Consider the following 22,720-nt stretch of genomic DNA (forward strand, 5'->3'; position numbering starts at 1 on the left):
AGCGCGAGGTCCCGACGTCGCATGCTCGTGCATGCACTAGCCATCACTACACGGCCCTTCATCTTCAGGGTCGAATCAGGCTGCGGGAGGATAAGCCCAGACGGAAGTGAGTGGGTTTCTAACATGTAACGCATGTAGGCATTTCGATGATGGATAAGTTGATACTGCCATAACCTCTCCAACCGGCACGGGAAGTGCCAAGATCGGTTCGAGCTTTCTACGAATATGATTACAAAATTAGACGAGTAACCCCTTCTCCATAATCATAGACTGTGCGGCCTGCCAGATGCCAGATAATGATGATGGCATCCCCTATTCCAGCCAGCAGCGCTCGGGTGTCGTCGTACTGAGTTGTGAGTTGTGGCAAAGGGGGGGGGCCTTGTACCGAGACCCTTCTTCTCGTCGACTGACTGTTCTGCTCGGACAACCCCTCTGGGTCGACGATGGAGGCAGCTCGGATACAGGGAAGAGGAGGAGAGATGCAAGGCTTTGCGAAGCATCTGAGCGGAGCCGGACAGCTGTCAACATCGACGCGTGGAGCGATGAAAGTCATCGTCTAGGACATTCTTTGGTAGACGGTCTCCGGTTGCCTCTGGTTCATCGTACTAGGGGAAGATCAGCTTCCACAAGCAAGCCGAGAGGGGAGGAGGATCTTCCACAATACCGCGCGCGCCGAGAGCGGGCGGGTGGATCAGACAAGGGTCCCGAGGGGGTCAGGAAATTGACCTGTCGACCGTCCAACGGGGAGAGCTCTCGATAGGCGAGTACGCCTCGATGGGCGTCTCATGAATCAATAAGGCTGATTCCAGCAGGAATTCAACTGTGGATCTGGGAGCCAGTGTCGGAAGCGATGGTGGTACCGGCGGTGCATGGGACGAAGAGCTCTAGAACGAATAGAAGGCATGTTTCGTCAGAAGTGGCTCATTCCGCCAGAGACGGTGATGGTTCGTATATCCATCCATCCATCCACTTGTCGTACCACTTGATCGGGACTGTGACTAACCGATAGCGAGAAGACTCTTGCTGAAATGAGATCTGTCCGACTCTCTTTGTCAAGGTCAGCAGCTAGGATGCTTCTTTTAATAGCTAATGCTAATACTATGCTTGAATTATGCGGGTCCAATCCAAATGTGACAGCCTGGCAGATTGCGATACTGTATCGAGGTAATACCTGCAGTTATTATTTCCACAACTCAACAGTTTTTCCTGAGAAAGGAGATCAGGGTCTTCCGAGACGCGCCTTGTCTACGGTTCCTTCAACTGAGCCCAGCCCCCTTTACTCTCGGGACACGCTCTTGAAGGTTTACAGAGTCCTGCTACGCATACTCCCCCTGGGTTCCTACCACATTCGTCGATGGGAGAGCATCTCATTCTCGATGCTGTTGTATCTGCACAGATGAACGCCTCCCACGTCTACATGTCTTCCAACTTCAACCTGCCAACGGCGTTTCACTTTTCTTTTTTTTTCCCTGCCGATTACGAAACCTCTAACCTCTGGCGAGGACGGACAGGTACGAGTGATCCGAGCGTCACACCCGACGTATCATCCAACCCCCCCCCCTTCTCTCAGCACAAGGCGCAATCGCGTGCCCAACCACGGTAGTCTTCATCTTACGCCCAGTCCCCACCTACTGGAAGGAATCCGGGGTCTGCGGTCGGCCTTTAGACAATTTGTGATGACTTATCATGGCAAGAATTACGACCATGGTAATTTCTTCTTCCTTCCACGCTGTTTTTTTCTCTCCTTTTTTTTGCAACCTACCTAATGCTGGGCCCTCGATGTGAGTCTATGCGATGGGTAAAATGGCATTCTTGATTGACAGCCTGTCCCAGGTAACACTTCATCTGGTCACCTTCATTACCGCGGGTCATATCATACACTCTGCGGAAATAAGAGAGGGATAGGTCACTCGACTCGTGTGCTGCAAGGAAGCGGCGCCGTGCGGCCAGCGTACCCCCGGATACCCTAAACCCGAAGTCCAGCAGACGTCGCTTGGGAGACGTCGCTTGGGGGTACCGCATCGAGTTCTCTTAGAAGCCAGACTGCTGTTCTCAGTCTAGGATATCGGCATCAAACCCATCCCCCCCCCAGCTCGGACCCCTAGATACCTGCTTTCCCCCCGAGAGTGCTTGCTTGATGTGAGGGTGGGTGAACTGCACTGCATTACTCTGTTCTGATCCCATCCAGCATAGGACATGTACATGTATTCTGTAAGGTATATTACTCATCTTCCACTTATAAAAAAAAAAAGAAGAGAAAGAATGCGGATGCATACGTAGCTCTACCGGACTGACTATGATGCTATGCGGAAAGGGGCGTTCATCCGTGTGCTGCAGAGTTGGGAGGCTGTCTATTGTTCATGCTGACCACGATGTTCGCTCTCGCTCTTCGCCAACACTATGCAGCGGGGCTTCGAGATGTCGACAGTCAGATTGCATAGGCTTCATATCCCATGTACTGCCGACGAATAAGAATAGACCGATACTCGTCAGAGGAGTAGGCTTATCCGGGTGCGGCAAGAGCCACGCCAGGGGTTAATACTCGAATCGCCAGCGCGGGTCGGAGTCGCCCTTCCAATCCTCCACTTCTCCGACATGCTTGATCTCCTCCGAGACGGCCTCCCTCTCCTTGTTCTGCCTTCTCAACCGCCAGGCCAGCACGGTGACCACGGCGGCGTTCGCGACCAGATAGGCCAGCGCCAGGGAATGGCCGACGACGAAGCGCGGTCCGTCGTCGGAGCGGTACAGCTGCGTCCCCATGACAGCACCCAGGTTTCCGATGCTGATCTGCATGGCGTTGGCAATCGCCCGCTTCGTCTGACCGGACACGTTGATGGCCGGCCACGAGAGCACCAGGGCCGTGGCAGGGTAGATACCGGCCGCGGCGAAGAAGGTGCCCAGGTACGACACGCCCGGCCGCGCGGTCGGGTCCGTGTTGGCCAGCAGGATGACGTACCCGATGGCGCCGACCACGGACGATCCGGCGATGAAGACGGCGCGCTGACCCGTGCGCTCCGAGAAGACGGCCACCGTGAGCGTCGTCACGAACGAGACGGCGTAGGGCGGGATCGTCAGCAGCTGAGCGACGGCGGCCTGGTACCCGAGATCCTTGATGATGGTCGGCATGAACAGCGACAGCGTGTACAGCGGCAGGCTCATGGTGTGGAAGCCCAGTCCGTACAGCCAGCAGGACGGGTCGCGCAGGGCCTCCCCCACGGCGGCCCACGTGAACTTTTCCTGCCGCATGGCGTCGCTGTCGGCCGTCAGGCGGTCGTGGATGAACCTGCGCTCGGCCGGGTTGAGAAAGCCGGATGTCTCCGGGTAGTTCTGGATGAACCAGAACGCGCCGAAGGCGATGACGACCGTCGCGATACCTTCCTGCGGTGATGCCGTCAGGACCCTTGACCTATTCAACATCACACCACATGCCGACCGTCGGGCCAACGTGCGCCTTACTGTTCTCGGATAGACTTACGAGGATGAATATCCAGCGCCAACCATTGTCCCAGACGACGCCGGCCATTTTCCCGATTCCCTGCCGTCGATTCGACCGTACGCGTAAGCTGCCTGTGCGGTCCCGACCGCGATGCTACGCGCCATGTTCGGAAGCAGGTGCACTCACATAGGCCAGGATACCACCAAAGGCACCGGCAAGCGACGCCGCGCTGAAGAAGAGGGAGATCCGATACTGTCTCTCACGGCGCTTGTACCACATGGAGAAGTAGAAGACAACGCCGGGGAAGAGGCCGCTCTCCGTCACGCCAAGGAAGAATCGCGCGATGAGGAAGCCGGTAAGATTCTGGACGATGCCCAGAAGCGTGGCGACGATGCCCCATGCTATCGTCAGCGTAGGTAGCCACAGCCGGGGTGTGGTTCGCTTGAGGATGATGTTGCACGGAATCTTGAGACTGTCAGCTATATGCGGCCTAGCCTCTCGAGCTGCCTAGGAATCGAGAAGGGGCGATCACCTCAAAGATGACATAGCCGACGAAGTACAGGGTGAGACCGGTGAGGTATTGGTTACCAGCTGAGACGTGTGAGTGTGCTGCCATCTTCGACGCCGAGGCTGTCTTGTCAGGTGGACTCACTCATGTTGAGGTCGTCGACCATGCCCTCAATTCGAGCATTTCCAACTACAGACGGAGAGAGAGGGGGAGAGGGAGAGGAGGAGGAGGTCAGTAAGCTGAGCCGTCCGTCTCATACCACGCAGGGTCACTGGAAGAGCATCGATATGCTTACCATTACTGCGATCCAGAAAGGATAGCAGGTATAGGACCCCGACGGCGGGCAGAAGCTTCAGGTCGAGCTTTCTCAGGAGCGACCTCTCGTTGATGGGGGCACCGGCCTCGACGGTGCCGCTGTCGTCGCTCAGTTCGGGCGGCGGCCCTGTTTCTTTCAATTCAGCCATACTATGACCGTCGAGGTTGGCCTGGAACGATGTGGGAACGGTGCTGTCGAGTTATCGCAGATGTATCACTCCCTACGTATGCGATCAATGTCTGGCGTCGCATCAAACACAGGAGATGCCTCTCAGAGCGATCAATGCGGAGGCTACAATGCGGAGAAGAGATGGAATACGGAGGGAGGGAGGGCATGAGATGAAGGCTTCACTCGTCTATCAATCACGTCATCTTCCCTTCTCAGCATGATGGGGGCTTCCTTTCATCTATCGGATTGCGACATCCCGGCTATGCCGTCCTGCCCATCGCCATCGATTTTCTGATTAAAATGGTGCTTCTGTCAATCTCCGCGAAAAGTGCTTCCGGCGTCTAGATGTGACATGAAGAAGAATCCACTCTACCAACCTGCTTCCCCATATGGAGAGGGCACAATTTCGGCATTTCGATTTAGAGCGTCGTGGTTTTAGCGGGGGTGGCTGCTTGGCCTGTTCGGCCCCCAATGTCGTGATGGTGTCGTGATTATCCTGAATATTGCGTGCCCCGGCCATGTACACGGGCCTATCTTGCACGGGAAGTCATATCCACAATTGATTGCAAACATGCGTTTGTTTCTCGTTCCACGTATCAGAGAAGACGTATTAGACACTCTATATATATATCGCATGTATCTACGCATCGCATCTCATCATGTACGTACATGCGACGGATGGACCATAAGTATATGTAATAAGTCCCTTGGCTCTTCTTACGAACTCTTCCCCGCGGGAGGGCTCATTGAATAATATATTAGCACGACCCGAGCTTGGTCCCCGGTCGGGATAAGAAACCCCACACCTCAAGTCAAGTGTTCGTCTCCTCTTATCCCTCCCTTTCCTTTCCCCTCCTCTTCCCTGATCTGATGCTCTCCAGATGAAGGACACCCCGGGTGTGCACGTGCTCTCTATCACACTTCCAGCCGAAAGCCCTCAGAAAAGAAAAAGAGTTCTGCTGCATGCAACTCGGTCGACTCCAGGCTTACACGCTGCCATCAAAGTATGGCCTCTCTCCTTGGGGCGTGATACGAAGCATGTGCCGACGAGTTGCACCCTCGACTTGGAAATCGCGAAGAGCAGAACTTTGAATGGCCACCGGTGGTCAGTTTCGGTAGGTCGAGCAGGTATTAGAACCAGCAACTTACTGTTGAGTGACGCGGTTATCGTAGACGACCACCGTTCCGGGCGTCCAGTGCACGCGAATGTGCCAGTCTTGTCCATGTTCAATGTGGTTGTAGAGGAAGTTGAGAATGTTTGCTATCGATCGGTGAGCATGTCTGTGTGCAGAGACCGTTTCTGGGCCGAGACTCCATATGCAGCTGACGTACCACTCTCTTCTTCCTTGAGACCCTTGATGCGGCGGGTGTATAGGCGATTGACGTACAGTGACTTGGACTTGGTAACCTGTAGGAGGGACGGTCAGCACATGTGCATCCATATCAGATCCCGCAGCTATGGGGGAGCTCTGCACTCACAGGGTGCGTCCTAACCACCGGGTGGTCGGTCTCGATTGGCTCGCGGATGAACCTCTCCTTGTGGTCAGCCACGCGCGCCTGGTCAAGGCCGGAGTGCGTCGCCTCGAGGCCGTGAAGCTTCTCGCGGTAAAGAGGCGACAGGGCGTTGTACGCGGCAACCGTAGACAGGTACAAGGTGTCACCTCCCGTCTTGGGGGTGTCGAGCGCCAAGAAGATGGTAGTACCCATGCCGTTTCTGCAAGACGGGCAGCCAGTCAGCCCAGCGCCGATGCTACGAGGTGAACAGAGGAATGAACCTACATCTCATAGGACATGTCGGTATGCCACTTGATACTGCTGACGTTGTCCTTGATCTGGTTGTCTACCGCGCCAGCCCTATCACGATTGTCGATAGGTCAGCAGAGCAAGTTGCATGTTGATGTCTGGGACCAACGTTGAAAGGGAAATACAAGAAGAAGAAGAGGAAGAAGAAGAAGGAAAGCCTGCGACATACGTAAGGTCCCGGTAGATTGCCAAGAGCTCAGGATGGTCCTTGACATGGCCACCGTTCTGGTGCACATGCAAGGGTCCGAATTGAGCAGCGAACTCCTTCTGCTTCTGAAAGCCGATGTCGACAAAGTCTTGGTCTTTGAAGACGACAACGCCCCTCTCAGCCGCCAGGAGGGCTAGCTCATCTTTCTGCTTCGAATCAAGGCTGCTCAGCTGGATCCCACGGACCTCAGTACCGATCGCAGGCGTGATGTCCTGGAACGAGGAACCTGCAGCACCCAGCAGGGAAGCCTTGCTGGGATCGGCACGCAACCCGACATCTTCGTGCCGGAACTCCTCCAGGGGAGGCTGCAAGCCCGGCTGGAAGTGTGGGAGGTAGTGCGAATATTTATACTGGCGATAGCATTTAGCAACCAAGACGTTCTCGAATCTTGATCTCATCTCAATTTTCTCCCGGTTCAAGCTCAGTCAGCTCATGCAATAACTGACCTTGTCAACGGTGTAATCGATCGAGGTGTCAAAGCTCAGCTGGCCAACCACCTCGGCGGCCGAGGTTGTCGTAACGGTGGTGCTAGACATGATGAATAGGTGTAAGTGAGTAGTAGTAATATTATTATTATCACTACCGGACAAGGGGGTGAGGTGATATTATGGCGCTATCTCCAGAGTCTGTATGTTGGTGATGTCTCTCTCACACGCCAAGTCCGTCGCTATAACGTTGCAGGTACGACGTCCCATTCTCTAATATATCAATTCAGTTCTCCCCAGAACTGCCCTTGATCGGTTACATGCTTTGTAAGACGGAGCGGGGATGCCGGGCTGTCAAAGATAGCATACTCCGTCATAACACATGTACCGTGATAAAATACCAGGCGGCAGAGCGACCCCGCGATACGACGACTATGGCAACATCTCTGATGAAGCTGATGTGACTACGACCTGTGACCCTGGGCAAACCGCTGTTGCCGTCATGTTATTCGAGATGTCGCATGATTATCTCCACGATGGCGATTCCGGTTTCAGTGATTCTCATTCGCCCACTCTGGGTAAGCAGCTATCATGTTCAATATATTATCATGGAGCTCGTAATTTGCGGCGAACATGGCGACGCCGAGCATGCAAGCATAACCGACTTACGTCCGGCTCCGGAGTGCGCAGGCAGAATAAGAAAAGTATAAAAATAAATGAATAAAAAAAGAAGAAAGAAAGAGATAGGGAAGAGAAAAAAAAAAAAAAAGAGATAAAGTCATTGACGGGACGCCACCCGAGCCAAGACGGCATCTAGTCCAATTCAGGCCCTTCCCACCCATCGATTCGATCGTGACGAAACTGCGCCATGTCAGCTGTCAAGAACCCAACAACAAGCGCTGCCGCCGAGGTGTCTGCATCTTCCACCGACGAGGAGCTCGCAGGCCCTGTCATTGTGAACCTTGACGAGGGCCAGACTTCTGTCAAGAGGCCACTCTGGAGGCGGGTCGCAGGAGTCTTCTGGGACTCGGTCGATGGCGATCCCAGGGACAAGCGGTACATCCAGAAGCTGGACGGGTTTCTATTGTAAGTGGGACGGTAACTGCGCTTCGGCGACTCGGGCTAGGTCTGACAACGTCGGACAGTTCATACATCTGCCTGGGATATTTCATCAAGTATCTCGATCAGACGAACATCAGTATGTGACGAGCAAGTCCTGGAAGTCTCATCCAAGACAGCTTACAACTTCACCAGGCAATGCCTTTGTCAGCGGCATGAAGGAAGACGTCAGTCTCGTCACTCCGTTCGTCTCCGGTCCGCGTTCAGCCTGACTGACATGCCACGTGCCACCGTTTATAGCTCGGTCTGTACGGAAACGAGCGTAACTGGCTCAACAGCTACTTCAACATCGGCATCCTGATCGGCACAGTTCCCTCGCAGATAATCCAGCTGGGATTCATCAGGCCGTCAGTCTGGATTCCGCTATGCGAACTGACCTGGTCCATCCTCGTCATGATCATGGCGTCGGCCAAGAACGTCGAGACGGTAGGATCACGCCGCCCTCGAAGCGGGTTGCCGTCGCAGACCATCCATCTGACCGCATCATGTCTCGCAGCTCTATGCCCTACGATTCTTCATCGGCCTCTTGGAGGCAGCCGCCTTTCCCGGATATGCCTCCCTGCTCGGAGGATGGTATGGACCCCGCGAATTGAACAAGCGCATGGCCATCTTCGAGCAGACGAGCGGCATCGCAGCCATGTTCAGCGGATACCTACAGGCTGGGCTGTATAAGAGTCTCGCGGGCCGCAACGGCCTGGCCGGTTGGCAGTGGCTGTTCATCTTTGACGGGTAATGTGGAATTCGATGCTCGACGCCTACCATACATACCATGCGTCGTAATCCATGTACTGATGCCGCTTCACACCGACAGCATCATCTCCATACCAATCGCCGTCTGGGGCTTCTTCGCCATCCCAGACCTTCCCCATACCACTCGGGCATTCTACTGGAGGAACGATGTGAGTCCATCCCACTGAGAATAAGCATCGCATGACGATGTGAGCAGATGGTTGACGGTCAACAGGACAAGGAATACGGGATTCGCCGCGCGGAGAGAAATGGCCGTGTTGCGCCCAAGAAGCTTACCCTGAGAGCCGTCGGAGGCGTTTTCATCAACTGGAGACTTTGGGCTTTTATCCTTCCATACCTGTGAGTAGATCGATAGCTCTATGCTTCTCCGTCCGTCTCTCTTCGTTCTCCTCTCTTCCTTGCCCCCCCCCCCTTTTTTTTTTCCTTTTACACGCTGCAGACGCTCATCCATTTCCAGCATGGTTGCCGAAGCTGCCAGCGGAACAAACTACTTCAACCTGTATCTCAAGGCAAAGGGCTACAGCGTGGTGCAGACGAACGTCTTGCCTACAGCCGGAAACGCAATCAGCGTTGTCTCTGCCTTTCTGGCAGGTGCAATTGTCGATGCCACGGGGGCTCGTCTGTCCATGACGGTTCTCGTCCAGACCATCGTCCTGGTGTCCAACATCCTGCTCGCTGTCTGGCATATTCCCGACAGTGCACGGCTGGCGGGATATTTCCTGTCGTACGCCGGGAGTGCAGCGCAGCCCATCATCATCGTGAGTGCAGTGCAGTTGATGGCATACGTTGCCCTTGCGGGTTCCCGGCATGGTCCGTATGTTAATATTGTGCTGCTCGTCTAGTCTTGGGGTCACCATCTCAACGCCGCCGATCCTACTCTCCGTCAACTCCTCGTTGCGACCGGAAACATATTCACATACAGCTTCTCGACCTGGCTTCCCTGTGAGTTGGCCTGCATTGAAATTCTCTTGCTCGGTTATGTACCTAACGCTTCCAATCAGTGGTCCTCTTCCCGACGTATGACGCGCCTCATTATAAATACGGTTACCAGACTCTCATCCTCTTTGGTGGTCTCGGAGTCATCGGTGCTTTCCTGCTCAAGTTTCTCCATGAACGATTTGGCTAAGCGCTGGGCGCTCATGGGAAAGCGGCATATACCCGCATAGTACATAGTAGGTACTAATAGTGTATGCATTATCAGTACACACACACGACTACGTTTTCGTAGCACTTATAGATGTTTTCGTTGTTTGATTGCGGGAATTCATCATCGGGCATAAGTGTCTGAAACTCTACATGTTGGTTATGGCCAAGGTTTGAGAGATGCAATCTGCAAGATAGACCTACCAACTTTCCTATCCGCACACATCCTTTACAATGAGAATATTAGCCAGGCATCGATGGATTACTTGCCCACATCTTGTCAGCCGTCCGTTCTGGGGTGAACGAACACGGTATACTCTTCTGGACTACGAAAACCCTGGTGACCCCATGATAGGGACATCTGGGTTTCTAGGCGTCCGCTCTGGGCCTCTTCCCGAGACCAGGTTCGCCGTTAGCATCTGTAGGGGAGAGCGGTATCCTTCTCCTCTTGTTCTTTGCAGCCTGGGCCTTCAAAACAGACGAGTGGTCAAAGTCGATAATCATGACACGCTGTAATTCTTCATTCCATACCGAATTGGCCCTGTTCTCGTCGCAATGCTCCAGTCCAAACGACCTCAGCTCCTGGAAAGCATCGGCCATCTCGCGGCGATGCACATCGTGCTCACCTGTGTCCCGTGTACGGCTCCACAGAGACTGGCCGCAGTATGACATGAGCATCATGTGCGATATGTGGGCGCCGTACAAGGTGTGGTATTCGTGCACCAGCACGACTACTCCCAGGTTCACGGGCACTAATCGACCCTGGCAAGACTCGAGCACGCTATAGGCCGCCAGCTCTTTCTCGAGTCGTTTTCGATGGGCATTCTGTACCCCCTTGGCAACGAAGCAGTAGCCGTACCGGCTTAGGGCAATCTTGAATATGGCGCCAATGGCACCATACATGCCATAGCGTTCGAGATTATCGCAGTCGCGGTCCATGTCTCGGGCCAGCTGTTCCATAAGCTTCTTGCGGAATTCCTGGACAGAGATTGGGTGCCGTTGTCGCTTCTCGTCATTGCCTGCATCGCTATTCTCGCTACCGTTGCCATCCTCGGAGGCGGGTGTTGCACTTGTGTGTAGAGGAGTGTTGGGACAGTCGGGATCCACCGAGCCGCCCGTCTTCAAGCCCAAAAGGCAGGCCTGTGTACAGTATGGCTGCTTGGGTGACTGATACACCCCGGAGCAGAATGTGTCGATCGTCCACGCGGATGGTGCCTCCGAGCGGTCGTTGCCTGCGTCATTAGAAGAAATAGCAGGGGAAGCAGACTTCTTGGCCGAGGACCGCGTTACACGGCTTACAAGCGTCATGTCCGGCCTGGATTCTGACCCCGATGCCCTTTTGGCACTCGGTGGACGAAATGTCTGGTCTGGATCTTTGTCGTCGTCGCCCTCGTCTTCTCGACATCTCGTGGCGAATTTCTGGGGATCCCCGCAAGACTCTGAATTGCCATCGCGACTCTCGGGGTGGAGATCGGGGGTCTCTGTCAAGACATTTGTATCATCTCGTCGTTCTCCTGATGCGTCGCTCCCGGGACCTATTTCCATGTCGTCGAAGGGGGTGGGCCAAGTAGGTAGCGTCTCTTGCATTGTCCTCTTCCATTTCTGAGACATGTACTGCCCCTTTATAGACATGAGAACGAACGCCACTGCGAGTGACACGGCAGAGTGCTTGATTCCGTCGCGGCTGTTGGAGTTGGCTGACACGCCTGGTTCTTCCAAACGATAGTAGACGGTTGTGGGTTCATCAGGGTCGAGGAAAAGGAAGATAAAGGCAGGCCCCGTCGCCAGGTAGCTGTATTGCAGCCCATATTCGACCATGTAATCATACGCCTGGGTCATGATCATTCCGATCGAGATTTTGGGCCTCTCCTCATCCGAGACCACACGAGGACTGAGGGCCAGCCTTGTGGCATCCTCCATAAGGGAAATCGATGCATCACTACTAGTCTCGTCTGTCTCTGACCCGAGCAGCTTTCGTAGCGCCGAACTGTCGATCTTGTGCGGGGCCTTATACTCGATGACAAATAATGGAAGAATGGATTTGTCGTGATTGACCCGAAAGCATCATAGGTCGGGATGCACCGTAGTCCGGAGAGGTGACTTGCGCTTCCTTGGACGCCCGGATGGATCGTGGCCCTCAGCCTCAGCCTCAGCCTCAGCCTTGGCTGCCCTTTCCATATCGGCCTGGGCGATGGCCAATGCCCCTAGGTAGGCGGGTCGATCATCTTTAATGATAAGCTGACCGGTAGAACGGGCGCCTCGTGAAGCAGAGAAAGAGCCGCCTCAGGTGGCCAAGGTGGGCCTCTCGCCACCTTCCTCCTCTTCGTCATCTTCATCCGACTCAGTGGCTACCACGCCAAATGGATCGTAGGCAAATGAGATATCACGCATAGACTGTGGCGAGGAGGTACCAGAAGATTCAGCGGCAATGCGAGCATAAGGCTCGAAAATGTTCCGGACCCGATTCACGACGACGGTTTTCTCAAAATTCGCGAGACCATTCTCTCTAGCTATCTTCACACCAGAGATGTCGCTAACAGCCAGGTTTAGCTCTGTTGAAGAAGGGAAAATCCGATTCTGTCCAAACGTCTGTTCTAGATGACTAAATTCTCTCTCGAGCATCTGTTCGAAGCCAACCCACGGTCGCAGACGACGGGGGTAGAGCTTCCCGGTCACATTGGTAAGCCCGCCGGCGGAGACAAAATCTGAATTTGTCTCCATCTCGAACCTGAGAAACAGCTGGTCGTGGCAGGTCGAGAGGAACTCGGAAAACGTTGCTTTGGCCAGCCGGCCCTGGAGTTGCTGGGCCCGGCGTTCTGTTTCTCGAGCCCGGCGTTCTGTTTCTTCGGATATTCTCTTCTGTCGTTCCAACTCGGCCAAGAGCTCCTTTATTCGCTCATTGTCAGATGACATTCTGAAGACACTTTGGGCTCGGCCCGCGGTCGGCGAATGACTGGAAATGGTAGAGGCTGGCAATCAACGGCCCATGGGAGTGAATGAGGCAGAGAATCACTCGTTGACGCGCGTCTCCACTATAGCCCGTGCCGGGTCACGCACGTTAGAGCGAAAAGGGGGAATGCAAAAAGGGCATTTCAAGGTACAGGACCAAACACGACGTGCAGTGATGATGAAGACGACGATGATGATGGACAGTTCAACTTCCACGTGCTCCTGGATGCTGAACTGGGATGGTAGTATTGGGTGGCAGGAGCCATGTGTGACACCCGTCACCCAGTCAAGTGGTTGGCCTGTGAACTCCGAGGCTGGCGACCGGGAAGGAGCCATAGGCCTGCGCCCCGATATGCCAATAACTTGGCACACTGCAGAAGTTTTCGGATATAAGATTTTCTTTCCCTGCACACGCAGACACACACTCGTACTAGCTTTCTCACATCACCACATCAACACCTCACTTCTTCCATTCCCCTAAGCACCCACAACAGCATGTCTTATGATTATTATCTTAGGTGAGGCCTAAATAGGTAGCAGAGAGAGTCCCATGGACCGGACAGCCTCGACCCAATCATACGGCCTAGATTCTTTCTCGTCAGCCTCATCCATCTTTTTCCAGATTAGCCGTACCACGCTCCATTGTGTCTTGATGTTGGCAATCTTGTATGACTGCACTCTCTCCCACCACCGATACCAAGGATCCCGGTCTACAGCCTCGCAGGACGCCACGAAGGCGGGCCATGTGATAGGGGCCATGGAAGACTGAGAGCAGGACGCCGAACTGCTCTTCACATCCTCGACTGCCTGCATGTTCCTGGCCACTGCGTCGATATATGGCCCAACCTCCGCACCTGCCAATCTGCGGATACGTCTATTATAGTAAACAACAGCGGCCTGATGCCAGGCTTTGGCGTGGTATCGGAAGATTTGCCGCATGTCCATGCTGCCGATCGAAGAGAGAGAGGGCGCCTCTCCCTCCAAAGACCAGCAGAGCAACTCTCGGTGGAGCGTGGTGGCGCTGTGGACGAGAGATTGCGGTGCCCTCTGTCCCCTATATCGATACCACGCCAGGCTTTCAGCAATCTGACAGGTTTCCTGGATGGAAGCAGCGATCTGCGGCGTCACGCCATACATGTAGAACACACACGAGTCTGGCTGCCCGATGTGTGCCATGCTGCTCACGTTGTTGTAGACCATGAGATCCGCGTGGCGCTGTGCTGTTGACGGTATGCACCGCACTAGCAGAGAGAGAAAGTCGCTGATCTCATCGAGTTGCCGGGTCGTGTGGCTCGTGAGAGTGCTCCGGCGCATCAGATGACGCAGCTGCTTGGTTCCTCGTAGATGAATGGCATAGTCGGCCTCGCATCCCGACATGACCTGTGCGAGCATGAGTACTGACATTGTGGGCGAGCCTTGTTCAGCTCATGAGAACATACATCGACAGACACCAAGGACAGCATTGCCATGAGCATGGTCTGGTACTCTTCTTCCGAAACCGGCAGGTTGATGGCGGACTGAAGCAGGGCCAAGGCCTTGTGTCGATGCTGGGAGCCGATCCTATGGTACTGCGTCTGATCCGGAAGGCAGTTCCACAGATGGTAGGCAGAAGACGCAAGGAGCGAGTGCATCAGGACCGATTGGACGATAGGCCTGTCGGGTCTGTTTCCGGTGACGGGTGGCTGGCCACGAGACGCTGCCGCTAATGCCGCGGGTACGTACAGGTTTCGGTATGGGTTCATGGGGTGTTCGACGGGTATGAGAAGCCCCGCAATGTGTACGATGTAGTGATGCATGAGATGTAGATCCCTGGACTCGGCAGCTGAGTTCTGGGGGATGGCCGAGGGCTGGTATCGTGACAGCGAAATCACAGTGGAGCTGCCTGTCGTTGCTGAGTCGCCAGACGGACCAGTCCCGGCCATTCTCGATGACCGGGCTTCAGTACGACTAGGAAAAGCCCCGTGAGTCCAACACCTGCTACGCGCGACGGCGGCATCGGGCAAGGGGTCGGATTCGACCTTGGTAGGCCGCCGAGCTCGGTCTGCTTGTTCTGCTCCTATACGTGTGAGGGACTGAAATGTGGTGAAAGGTCCCCTCTGAGAGCCCGAACAGTGCACCGAAACATCATCCTCGAGTAACGTCAGGAACTCATCAATCTCATCTAAGGAATAGTGGCCGTGCTGGTGCCAGCACGGTTCTGTGACGGGAGGTCAGATGCCAGACACCCATGCGGACGGGAGAGGAGGGGGCGCATTCACCAACTTTGACACGCCCGGCAGCAATAGTCGCCGCGCCGGGCGTGCCTTGAGAGAAGCCAACCCGAGCATGCGCACTGCCGGTCCACTGCAGCCTGACGCCGTATCCGGCACAGTCCAACTTCAGCCGCTCACAGTTGCCGCATCGTCGGGGCCGTTCGTCACACTTGACCTTTCTTCCCTTACAGGTCCAACATCTGGGAGAGTATAGACACTGTCAACGCTGCGCGGTCTTCAAGGCGTAGAGGGGCGTTCACGAAGCCACCGTCCGTCCTTACGTGAGGGGCCAACGCCGAGGAAGGGACCCACCCAGTAAACGTCATGGCCCGCCGGCCTGTTCTTGGTGGCATCTGGTACTCTTCGTGGGTTTCATGCACTCGGGGGCACGCACAGTCCGAATCCCAGGACTTTGTTGGTTTGGTTGTAGAGCCAGATTATACCTCAGTACGGAGTAGAGCTCGATAGCTCGGGAGAAGCCACATGCAGGCGAGGGGCGTCAACGTCGATCCTGATACATGTTGATAAGATATGGAGGCCGACAGCTTGTATAGAATAGAATCCTGATACATGTTGATAAGATATGGAGGCCGACAGCTTGTATAGAATAGAGATACGTATACTCTACTCGTATTGTCCGATTCACGGAGCTGACTGGAGACGGGATAGATGGAGATGCGAAGAAGACTGTGCTATCTACAATTATCCGCACAGTTGGCGACGCTGACGCGTGGAGGTGCATGTCACTGTCGGATACAGCAAAGCCTTCCGACGTTCCGACCCAATTGGAGAGAGGAGGCAAAGAAGAGGATAGGCTATTGTAAGGAGGGATCTGTTAGGCTATATGCGCTGACAATGTTGCTCCGCCGTTGAATGCAGCCGTTCCGTCCAACGGCCGCGTGGTTTTCTGTTACTTGATGCGCAGCTGGTGCTACGGAGTACGATTATCAGAATAGACCCCAGAGAGTTGGGCATAAGACCATGTCTCACTGTCAACCAACTTCCCTGCTGCCCAGTGCTATTTTGAATACATGCAGTATCATTCACTCGATCAAATGCAGCGTGCTACCGGGCCTGCAGCGTAAATAGTGGAAGAGTATGTGTTGTGTCTCATGAGACCAAGGTAAACAAAGATTCGGAGACCTCCCACATGGGTCATCTTGGCTCAGGCTCGCACCATCGCCATGATTCCCCTGGAAGAGGCCCAGGAGCTCACAGGCTCTGGCTGGCAAAGTTCTTCCGCTTCGAGCTCTGCCATCCCACCGTCTAGGTCAACCATGTGCGACGTTCGGTGGACGAGATGGATGATCGCGAACGACGGGAGTCCGATGTAGGCAGAAAGAAAGTCCGACGACAACACTGACCACTTCGAAGGGGAAGATGGTAAGAAGGCCGTTCAGTAGACATAGCACAGAGTAAAATACCAGGGAGATCCACGATCCGACAAGCTGCAGCTTTGAACGGGTCTTCAGCAGAGCTCGCACCAACGGCATAGACGGGACACCGCTCGAGGTGCGCTTGGCAAAAGTCCTGGGCGCGGCGCCGTGGAGCGCCGTGGAGTATAGGGACCGGCTGGAGAGGTAGAGGGGCGAGTTGCCCGATGACCAGGCCGCCGTGGCAATGACAGCATTCACGATGTGGTTGAGAACAGGGACTCCAGCGTTGCGAATGCCGACCACCCAAAGCGAGGCGGCTGCATTCGATGCCCCGGAGACGAGGCAAGATGCTGCTCAGAAGGGTCGCGACGGCGGCAACGAGACGGCCAGCATCTCCGCGTTCGGCGAGAGTGTTGACAGGCCCCGGGGTTCTGCCAGTACCGTAATCCGAGCTTGCCATGACTCGGGCTGCCACCCCAGAACAGGATGGAGGATAGCATAAGGAGACAGATGATGGTGATGACCTTGAGGCTTGCGAACCAGGACTCGGACTCGCCGTAGAAATTGACGGGAAGGACACTGAGCCATACCACGGCCACGACCATGATACTGATCCATGCAGCATCGTTCACCGGCAGCTTCCGTCACTCGATGACGAGGGCCGACGTCGTGAGCTCAAGGGGGACGAAAATAGCGAAGGAGTGGAGATAGAGCCAGCCCACCATGGATCCGAGGCTGTCGGAGACGTACCGTCCGCCGTAGCAGCTCACGGTCCCACCTGGAGGCGGGAGGTAAGCCGAGATCTCGGCAAGCGACGCCAGCATCTAAATAGGTCATAACCGACACGAGGACGTAGCTGCCGACGAGGAACGCCGGGCCACCCGTCGCCAGGGTCTTTCCAGATCCTAGAAATGGGCCCGTGGCCGGATCGGGGTTGCCGAGCAAGCACAGTCGGCGGGAGGCTTCCATGTGGAATACATATACGAGAATTCCACGTGGTAGACATCTTGACTTGTTTGCACGCACTGATGGCAAGAGCATCAATCATCACACTAGGTTATATGCAATATGAGAAGCATTCAGGTAAACGGATGGCACGCTAATCGGCTCGATCGAATCGTTCCCGTTCCGAGTTGCCTTGACACAGTACATTGCGGGTCCGGATTCCACAGATCCTGGCCCCGTCGGAGTCTCTTGCCATCTGACGGGACGAGTTGAGATAAGCGCTAGGTAACAATCATACACCACTCCAGCTTCTCAGTCACATGGCTTAGATAGGCCACGAGTGGTTCCATACGATTTCCCTCACAGGATCTGATCTAGAATCTCTACGGCGTATCCGACGATGGGACCAAGGCTCCGCCGATAAACCACTCAAAGCAACACGTATAAAGAAAGACCTGGCCGGTTTCACAGCTGTACACAGAGAACGTGTAGAATATCCATGCCTGCATCGAAAGCCTTTACTCAGAAACATACAAGATGCAAATCATCACCACCAGGGGTCTGGTGTACGCCATCGGCGCCTTCATTTCCGTCGCTGTAGCTGCGGACATGAGTGTCAATCTTGGCCCGGGCTACCCTCACCCGATTGAAGGTAGGCTGCGAGCCCAGCTTTCAACCCCATATCACGCGCAATCTCTCCTTCTCACGCCGTAGTAGACCTCGACAAGGATCTCCCATTCTCGCAGCCCGTCACCTTTGCGCACCTTCCGTGGCAGAGGTGTCTTGCGGCGTCTCACAGCGAGGTTCGTCTCTTGTCTGCTCAGAAACCCATCAGAACCTACCCGGAGTGTTCTGATCAATTCCTACCCGTGAACAGCCGCTGGATGTTGCCATACTGGGATTCCCCTACGATACTTCCACGTCATACCGTCCCGGCGCCCGCTTCGGTCCCCGGGGAATCCGTGCCGGGTCCTCGAGGGAGAAGAAGGGCCGCAGCTACAATACAGTATGGGGCATAGATCCCTATGAGCAAGGGCTTGAGGTTGTGAGTTTCCGACGTCCTCGTCTGTGCGTGCCGTACGCCTCGTCTTAACCTCGAGGCAAGTTCTAGATTGATTGCGGTGACGTCCCAATCACCCCCTTTGATGCCGCCCACGCTTTCAAGCAGATGGAACAGGCCTATCGCCAAATACTGTACCATCCGACGTCTGATAACAGTGAGTGGCCCGACCTTCCAGGATGGACGTCGGCACTCCGTTCTCACATCCTCTATGACATTCATAGACCAATGGGAGCACCCCCGGATCCTCAGCCTCGGGGGGGACCACTCCATCGTCCTGCCTATATTGCGGGGTCTCAAGACGGTCTACGGCCCCATCTCGGTCATCCACCTCGATTCTCACCTTGATACGTGCGTACAGATCCGCCCATTGAACGTTGCCCCCCCCCCCCCTCCTCTGCATGAGACTCACCCCATCCTCGCCTCACAGCTGGGACCCTTACGAAGGATACACTGGGATCGTGTCAAACCAATCCGCCGTGACTCACGGCACATTCTTCTGGCATGCCAGCCGCGAGGGATGTATCAGCAAAGGCACTAGTGTCCACGGCGGCCTGAGAACTAAACTTTTTGTCAGTCTTCTCGTCCCCGGCGTCCCAAATCATGCTGACTAACATCTGCTTCGCAGAGTCCGAAGGACTATGAGATTGATCGTGACGTTGTCGGATTCACGTTGATAGAGGCTCAGGAGATTGATGAGATCGGCATGAGTGGTATCATCGCCAGGGTCAGATCAGCCGTGCGTGACACGCCTGTGTATCTATCCATTGACATTGATGGTAAGTGAAGCACACTGTACATGCGTGTATGCTGGGGGGAAAAATGAAGGCAACCTTCTCACTTCTGACGGCCCTATCAGTCTTGGATCCCAGCATCGCTCCGGCAACGGGTACTCCAGAATCGGGCGGGTGGACTACCAGGGAGCTCAAGCGGTTTATCAAGGGCCTCGAGGGTCTAAATCTTGTCGGCGCAGATGTCGTCGAGGTGAGCCCTCCTTACGACACCGTGGCAGAGACTACCTCCATCGCCGCAGCAGATATACTCGTAGATATTCTCGCCTCCATGGCAAAGAAGGTGTCATTTGTCCAGCCTTCTACTTCAAAGGACGAACTATAGCATTGCTTCACAGGCTTGCCGCTACAACACACATACACGCACACACACACGCACGCACACACACACACACACATATATATATATATATATGTATATATATATATATATATACCACAATAAACACTTTGTGCACATTCGCATTGCTTGTGTTTCCTCTGGTCCTCTCCTTACGCAAAAGTACTCGCTTCGACGGGGACTAGGGTCAGCCGGTATTGATTGGGCATGTTCGTGAATGATCCTCAAATAGGTCGATTTCAACTTTGCTGTTATTCATGTACGAGTCGATGTATCCAGCGTCGCTCAACTTCCCCGTGGCCTTGGTCAGGCATGCATGGTCGTGGGGGAGAACTGCTTCGTCCAGGCCGAGGCTGGCAAAGATCGTCCTGCAACGCGACATAGCAGAGAACATTGCGATGATAAGTTTTGCGGGAGAAAAAGCGAGGCCTGACGAAGACGGGATGCCGATGCTCTTATTCGAACGGTTAGGCAAAGTTTGGTTCGGTGCATCTGAAGAGCAGCGATCCCCATGACCCGGATACTACGCTCGATAGCTGCCGCCGTGCGCCATCATATGCAATGTCTTGCTTGACCTGCCCATGATAAGGCTTGACCTGCTCATAAGGCTCCAAGATGTTCGACCACCGAATGGTCATCGTATGCATAGAGGTTGGATGGTTGCATAGGTATGTCTGCCACGTATCTATCCGTCTTCTCTCGTGATGGTCTTGATACATACCGTTATCATGAACGTACACTGCATTCGAAATCTCCTCACATCTGACTAGAGCCCCTCTTCGAGTTTACTCGTACAATGGTCAAGATGCGTCGTGAGACCAAGACGGGCATCATTACCTGGCAGGCGTAGCACCTCTAGTATCACGTCCTCATACCCGTAGAGGGCACGATATTCTCATGTATGCTATACACACACTGTTACCTCCTATCTCAATCCCACCATGACGTGATAGTGATGAATGCGTAGGACGAGCTAGAGCTCAGGCCACCTTGGCCAAGAAAAAAGGCTTGGACAATTGCTGATTTTCATTGTAATTGCACCAGGGGGGCCGCATGAAACACCCATACATTGTGTGCTGCTGGCACCTGGGCAATAACACTAGAACCACGGGTTCTCCTGGTATTCATGCCGGCTGTGAACCTGGTTCGCTAGATTCTATAAAGACCAGTTCTCCGTCGAAGGGTCTTGTTCTGCATCAGCATTGGTCATCTTGAGCCGATCTCGGGGCACAGTTGGGTAGCATAACCCCCATTCCCGTCATCGCCACAGCGCATAGAGATGCACACATTAAATGCAGGTTATGGAGAGCCAAATCACAAGCAGACCGGTGCATGACTCCGTTCTTGTTGACATGATAGACTTGATCTGATCGACTGGGCCGGCATTTACAGACTCGGAATAGAGCAAATGATCATGTACTGCTCGTAAACCAGACCGGTCCGACACAACGAAAGCTTTGGTTATAGTTACGACATGCTCCTCAGCGCTATTGTTTATTGCTTTGTAGGGATCGCGTCGTTTATTTTGCCTCGCATCTCCATCTCCATCCAATCCAGGGCAAGACTCATCGCCGTGACGTTCATCGCCAAGTATCGATGCAGTGCTTCGTTCTCATTCTTGTTTTTTTTTTTTTTGACGGGATTGACAGGACGAGTGCTACGGCCTGGTCGCAGGATACACGTACTCTCATAGATAGAAAGTAATACAACCTACAACCTGAGCCTGACGCATTGACATCGAAGACCAGGTTGCCAGGGTATGGGGCTGGGACTGGGGCTGTGGCGGTCTTGGTCGACCGGCCAATTCGTACGGGTGCGGACAGGTAAGAGTGCGATACGTCAGTTTATGCGGCGGGATTGCGAAGAAGCTTCTTCTTCCTCATCGCGATTGCCCCCTGATAGATTCTGACAGGCGACTCGACATCAATGCTAGTGATATGATGATGAATATGTTCTTGAGGTGGTGGCGCAGGAACTCGAGGTCCCGGGATGTGGGCAGATGCCATAATCTCGGCACCGAAGAGGCACGGCACATGCGGAGAGTAATTAGGAGACACCGGCACATGAGAAAGCCACGCGCACGTGGCCACCATTACAAGCTGCTCTGGAGACATCAGATACCGGTATTGCCCAGTGCAGCTTTGCAGGCCATGATCCAGAAGACCAGGTCCGGAAAGAAGAAGAAGGAGGTGATGATGACGACGATAGCTGTACGCCTACGACGTCGAGGGCGCACCTTGTAATATTTTAATTGATCTTCATATGAGTGATCTCCGTTCCATACCGGACAGGATATTTCGATTGAAGAACGGAGCATGATTAGCATGTGGTGTATAAAGTCGGGTACTATCAACAAGCTACATGCTAATCCGCACTCGAGTTGCCAGACCAAGAAGAGGAAACGAAGAGGGAAAACTTTTCCGGGTACCAGTACAGGTTACAGGGATGAGGATGAGAATGAATGGAAGAACTTCATTAAAGTAATATCCTAAAGCTCGGCTTAGATTTTCGCCCCAGTCTTATGAATGCATTCTGGAGTACATTAATTAACGTTGTTTTATTACACAAAGCTATGCATCAAGACTACGAGTATCCATGCATGGGGGGGGAGCGGGGGGAGGGGATATCCTTCAAGCTCTACAGAGTATTATCACTTATCACTCGTAAGATAAAAAGAGCCGGTTAGTGACACTAGGCGCCGGAATGTACGGAAGAAGAGCATAGGTGGACTCCGTAGACGGCTGACGCTACGACAGATATTACTTTATATATAGAAAGGGTAGCATCGCGCGTAGTCTTGAACATACATGCATGATCGCCACGCGGTACAATTGCCAGGCTGAGGAATTCGAATTCGATGTCCATCTCTTCCGCCTGTCGGGAGACTGATAGAGAAGATGCATCTTCCGTCGGCACATGACGAGGACGCACATGCATATGCGCACCAGGAGAAAGGGTGAGCAGGAGACTGCGATTGAAGAACAAACACAAGCAGCACACTCACGCGGATAATGCAATCACTAGTACATCGTCATAAGAAAGAGAAAGTTTGTGTGCGTGTGTGTGTGCTGGTCCCTGGCGGTCAACACCCAAGAAGCGAATCCCCCTTCAGCCTCCTTTTCTCCCCCCCC

The 22,720-nt window shown here is 54.1% G+C and overlaps 8 protein-coding genes across 8 annotated transcripts; 2 read left to right on the forward strand and 6 right to left on the reverse strand.

Moving 5' to 3' along the window:
• Positions 1 to 2,535: 2,535 nt before the first annotated feature.
• GMORB2_0362 (Sugar (and other) transporter) lies at positions 2,536 to 4,408 on the reverse strand (the record flags this gene model as incomplete). Its single annotated transcript, XM_035462348.1, has 5 exons — positions 2,536 to 3,378; positions 3,476 to 3,535; positions 3,969 to 4,027; positions 4,089 to 4,133; positions 4,240 to 4,408. 5 exons carry the CDS (start codon positions 4,406 to 4,408, stop codon positions 2,536 to 2,538), a joined length of 1,176 nt encoding a protein of 391 aa, XP_035325278.1.
• A 1,006-nt stretch (positions 4,409 to 5,414) lies between these two features.
• Positions 5,415 to 6,975, reverse strand: GMORB2_0363 (sulfonate dioxygenase; the record flags this gene model as incomplete). Its single annotated transcript, XM_035462349.1, has 7 exons — positions 5,415 to 5,514; positions 5,578 to 5,689; positions 5,761 to 5,836; positions 5,908 to 6,142; positions 6,208 to 6,282; positions 6,401 to 6,846; positions 6,886 to 6,975. The coding sequence occupies 7 exons, from the start codon at positions 6,973 to 6,975 to the stop codon at positions 5,415 to 5,417; spliced, it is 1,134 nt and encodes a 377-aa protein (XP_035325279.1).
• Positions 6,976 to 7,732: 757 nt separating this feature from the next.
• GMORB2_0364 (MFS transporter, ACS family, pantothenate transporter) lies at positions 7,733 to 9,859 on the forward strand (the record flags this gene model as incomplete). Its single annotated transcript, XM_035462350.1, has 10 exons — positions 7,733 to 7,950; positions 8,010 to 8,062; positions 8,119 to 8,150; positions 8,224 to 8,409; positions 8,480 to 8,712; positions 8,795 to 8,882; positions 8,930 to 9,072; positions 9,191 to 9,491; positions 9,576 to 9,675; positions 9,735 to 9,859. 10 exons carry the CDS (start codon positions 7,733 to 7,735, stop codon positions 9,857 to 9,859), a joined length of 1,479 nt encoding a protein of 492 aa, XP_035325280.1.
• A 297-nt stretch (positions 9,860 to 10,156) lies between these two features.
• Positions 10,157 to 12,597, reverse strand: GMORB2_0365 (uncharacterized protein; the record flags this gene model as incomplete). Its single annotated transcript, XM_035462351.1, has 4 exons — positions 10,157 to 10,264; positions 10,408 to 11,871; positions 11,959 to 12,101; positions 12,189 to 12,597. The coding sequence occupies 4 exons, from the start codon at positions 12,595 to 12,597 to the stop codon at positions 10,157 to 10,159; spliced, it is 2,124 nt and encodes a 707-aa protein (XP_035325281.1).
• An 802-nt stretch (positions 12,598 to 13,399) lies between these two features.
• On the reverse strand, positions 13,400 to 15,403 carry GMORB2_0366 (uncharacterized protein; the record flags this gene model as incomplete). The annotated part of the gene is made up of 5 exons (XM_035462352.1): positions 13,400 to 13,408; positions 13,540 to 14,205; positions 14,265 to 15,022; positions 15,084 to 15,252; positions 15,338 to 15,403. The coding sequence occupies 5 exons, from the start codon at positions 15,401 to 15,403 to the stop codon at positions 13,400 to 13,402; spliced, it is 1,668 nt and encodes a 555-aa protein (XP_035325282.1).
• Positions 15,404 to 16,242: 839 nt separating this feature from the next.
• On the reverse strand, positions 16,243 to 17,422 carry GMORB2_0367 (uncharacterized protein; the record flags this gene model as incomplete). The annotated part of the gene is made up of 4 exons (XM_035462353.1): positions 16,243 to 16,443; positions 16,502 to 16,803; positions 16,872 to 17,091; positions 17,204 to 17,422. The coding sequence occupies 4 exons, from the start codon at positions 17,420 to 17,422 to the stop codon at positions 16,243 to 16,245; spliced, it is 942 nt and encodes a 313-aa protein (XP_035325283.1).
• Positions 17,423 to 17,935: 513 nt separating this feature from the next.
• GMORB2_0368 (agmatinase) lies at positions 17,936 to 19,506 on the forward strand (the record flags this gene model as incomplete). Its single annotated transcript, XM_035462354.1, has 9 exons — positions 17,936 to 18,050; positions 18,116 to 18,201; positions 18,276 to 18,443; positions 18,510 to 18,615; positions 18,683 to 18,809; positions 18,889 to 19,030; positions 19,087 to 19,237; positions 19,318 to 19,442; positions 19,495 to 19,506. 9 exons carry the CDS (start codon positions 17,936 to 17,938, stop codon positions 19,504 to 19,506), a joined length of 1,032 nt encoding a protein of 343 aa, XP_035325284.1.
• Positions 19,507 to 19,556: 50 nt separating this feature from the next.
• GMORB2_0369 (uncharacterized protein) lies at positions 19,557 to 19,983 on the reverse strand (the record flags this gene model as incomplete). Its single annotated transcript, XM_035462355.1, has 2 exons — positions 19,557 to 19,568; positions 19,834 to 19,983. 2 exons carry the CDS (start codon positions 19,981 to 19,983, stop codon positions 19,557 to 19,559), a joined length of 162 nt encoding a protein of 53 aa, XP_035325285.1.
• Between the last annotated feature and the right edge of the window lie 2,737 nt (positions 19,984 to 22,720).

The sequence above is a fragment of the Geosmithia morbida genome, assembly GCF_012550715.1.
Source record: "Geosmithia morbida isolate 1262 chromosome Unknown scaffold_0, whole genome shotgun sequence".
NCBI classification, from domain to species: domain Eukaryota; kingdom Fungi; phylum Ascomycota; class Sordariomycetes; order Hypocreales; family Bionectriaceae; genus Geosmithia; species Geosmithia morbida.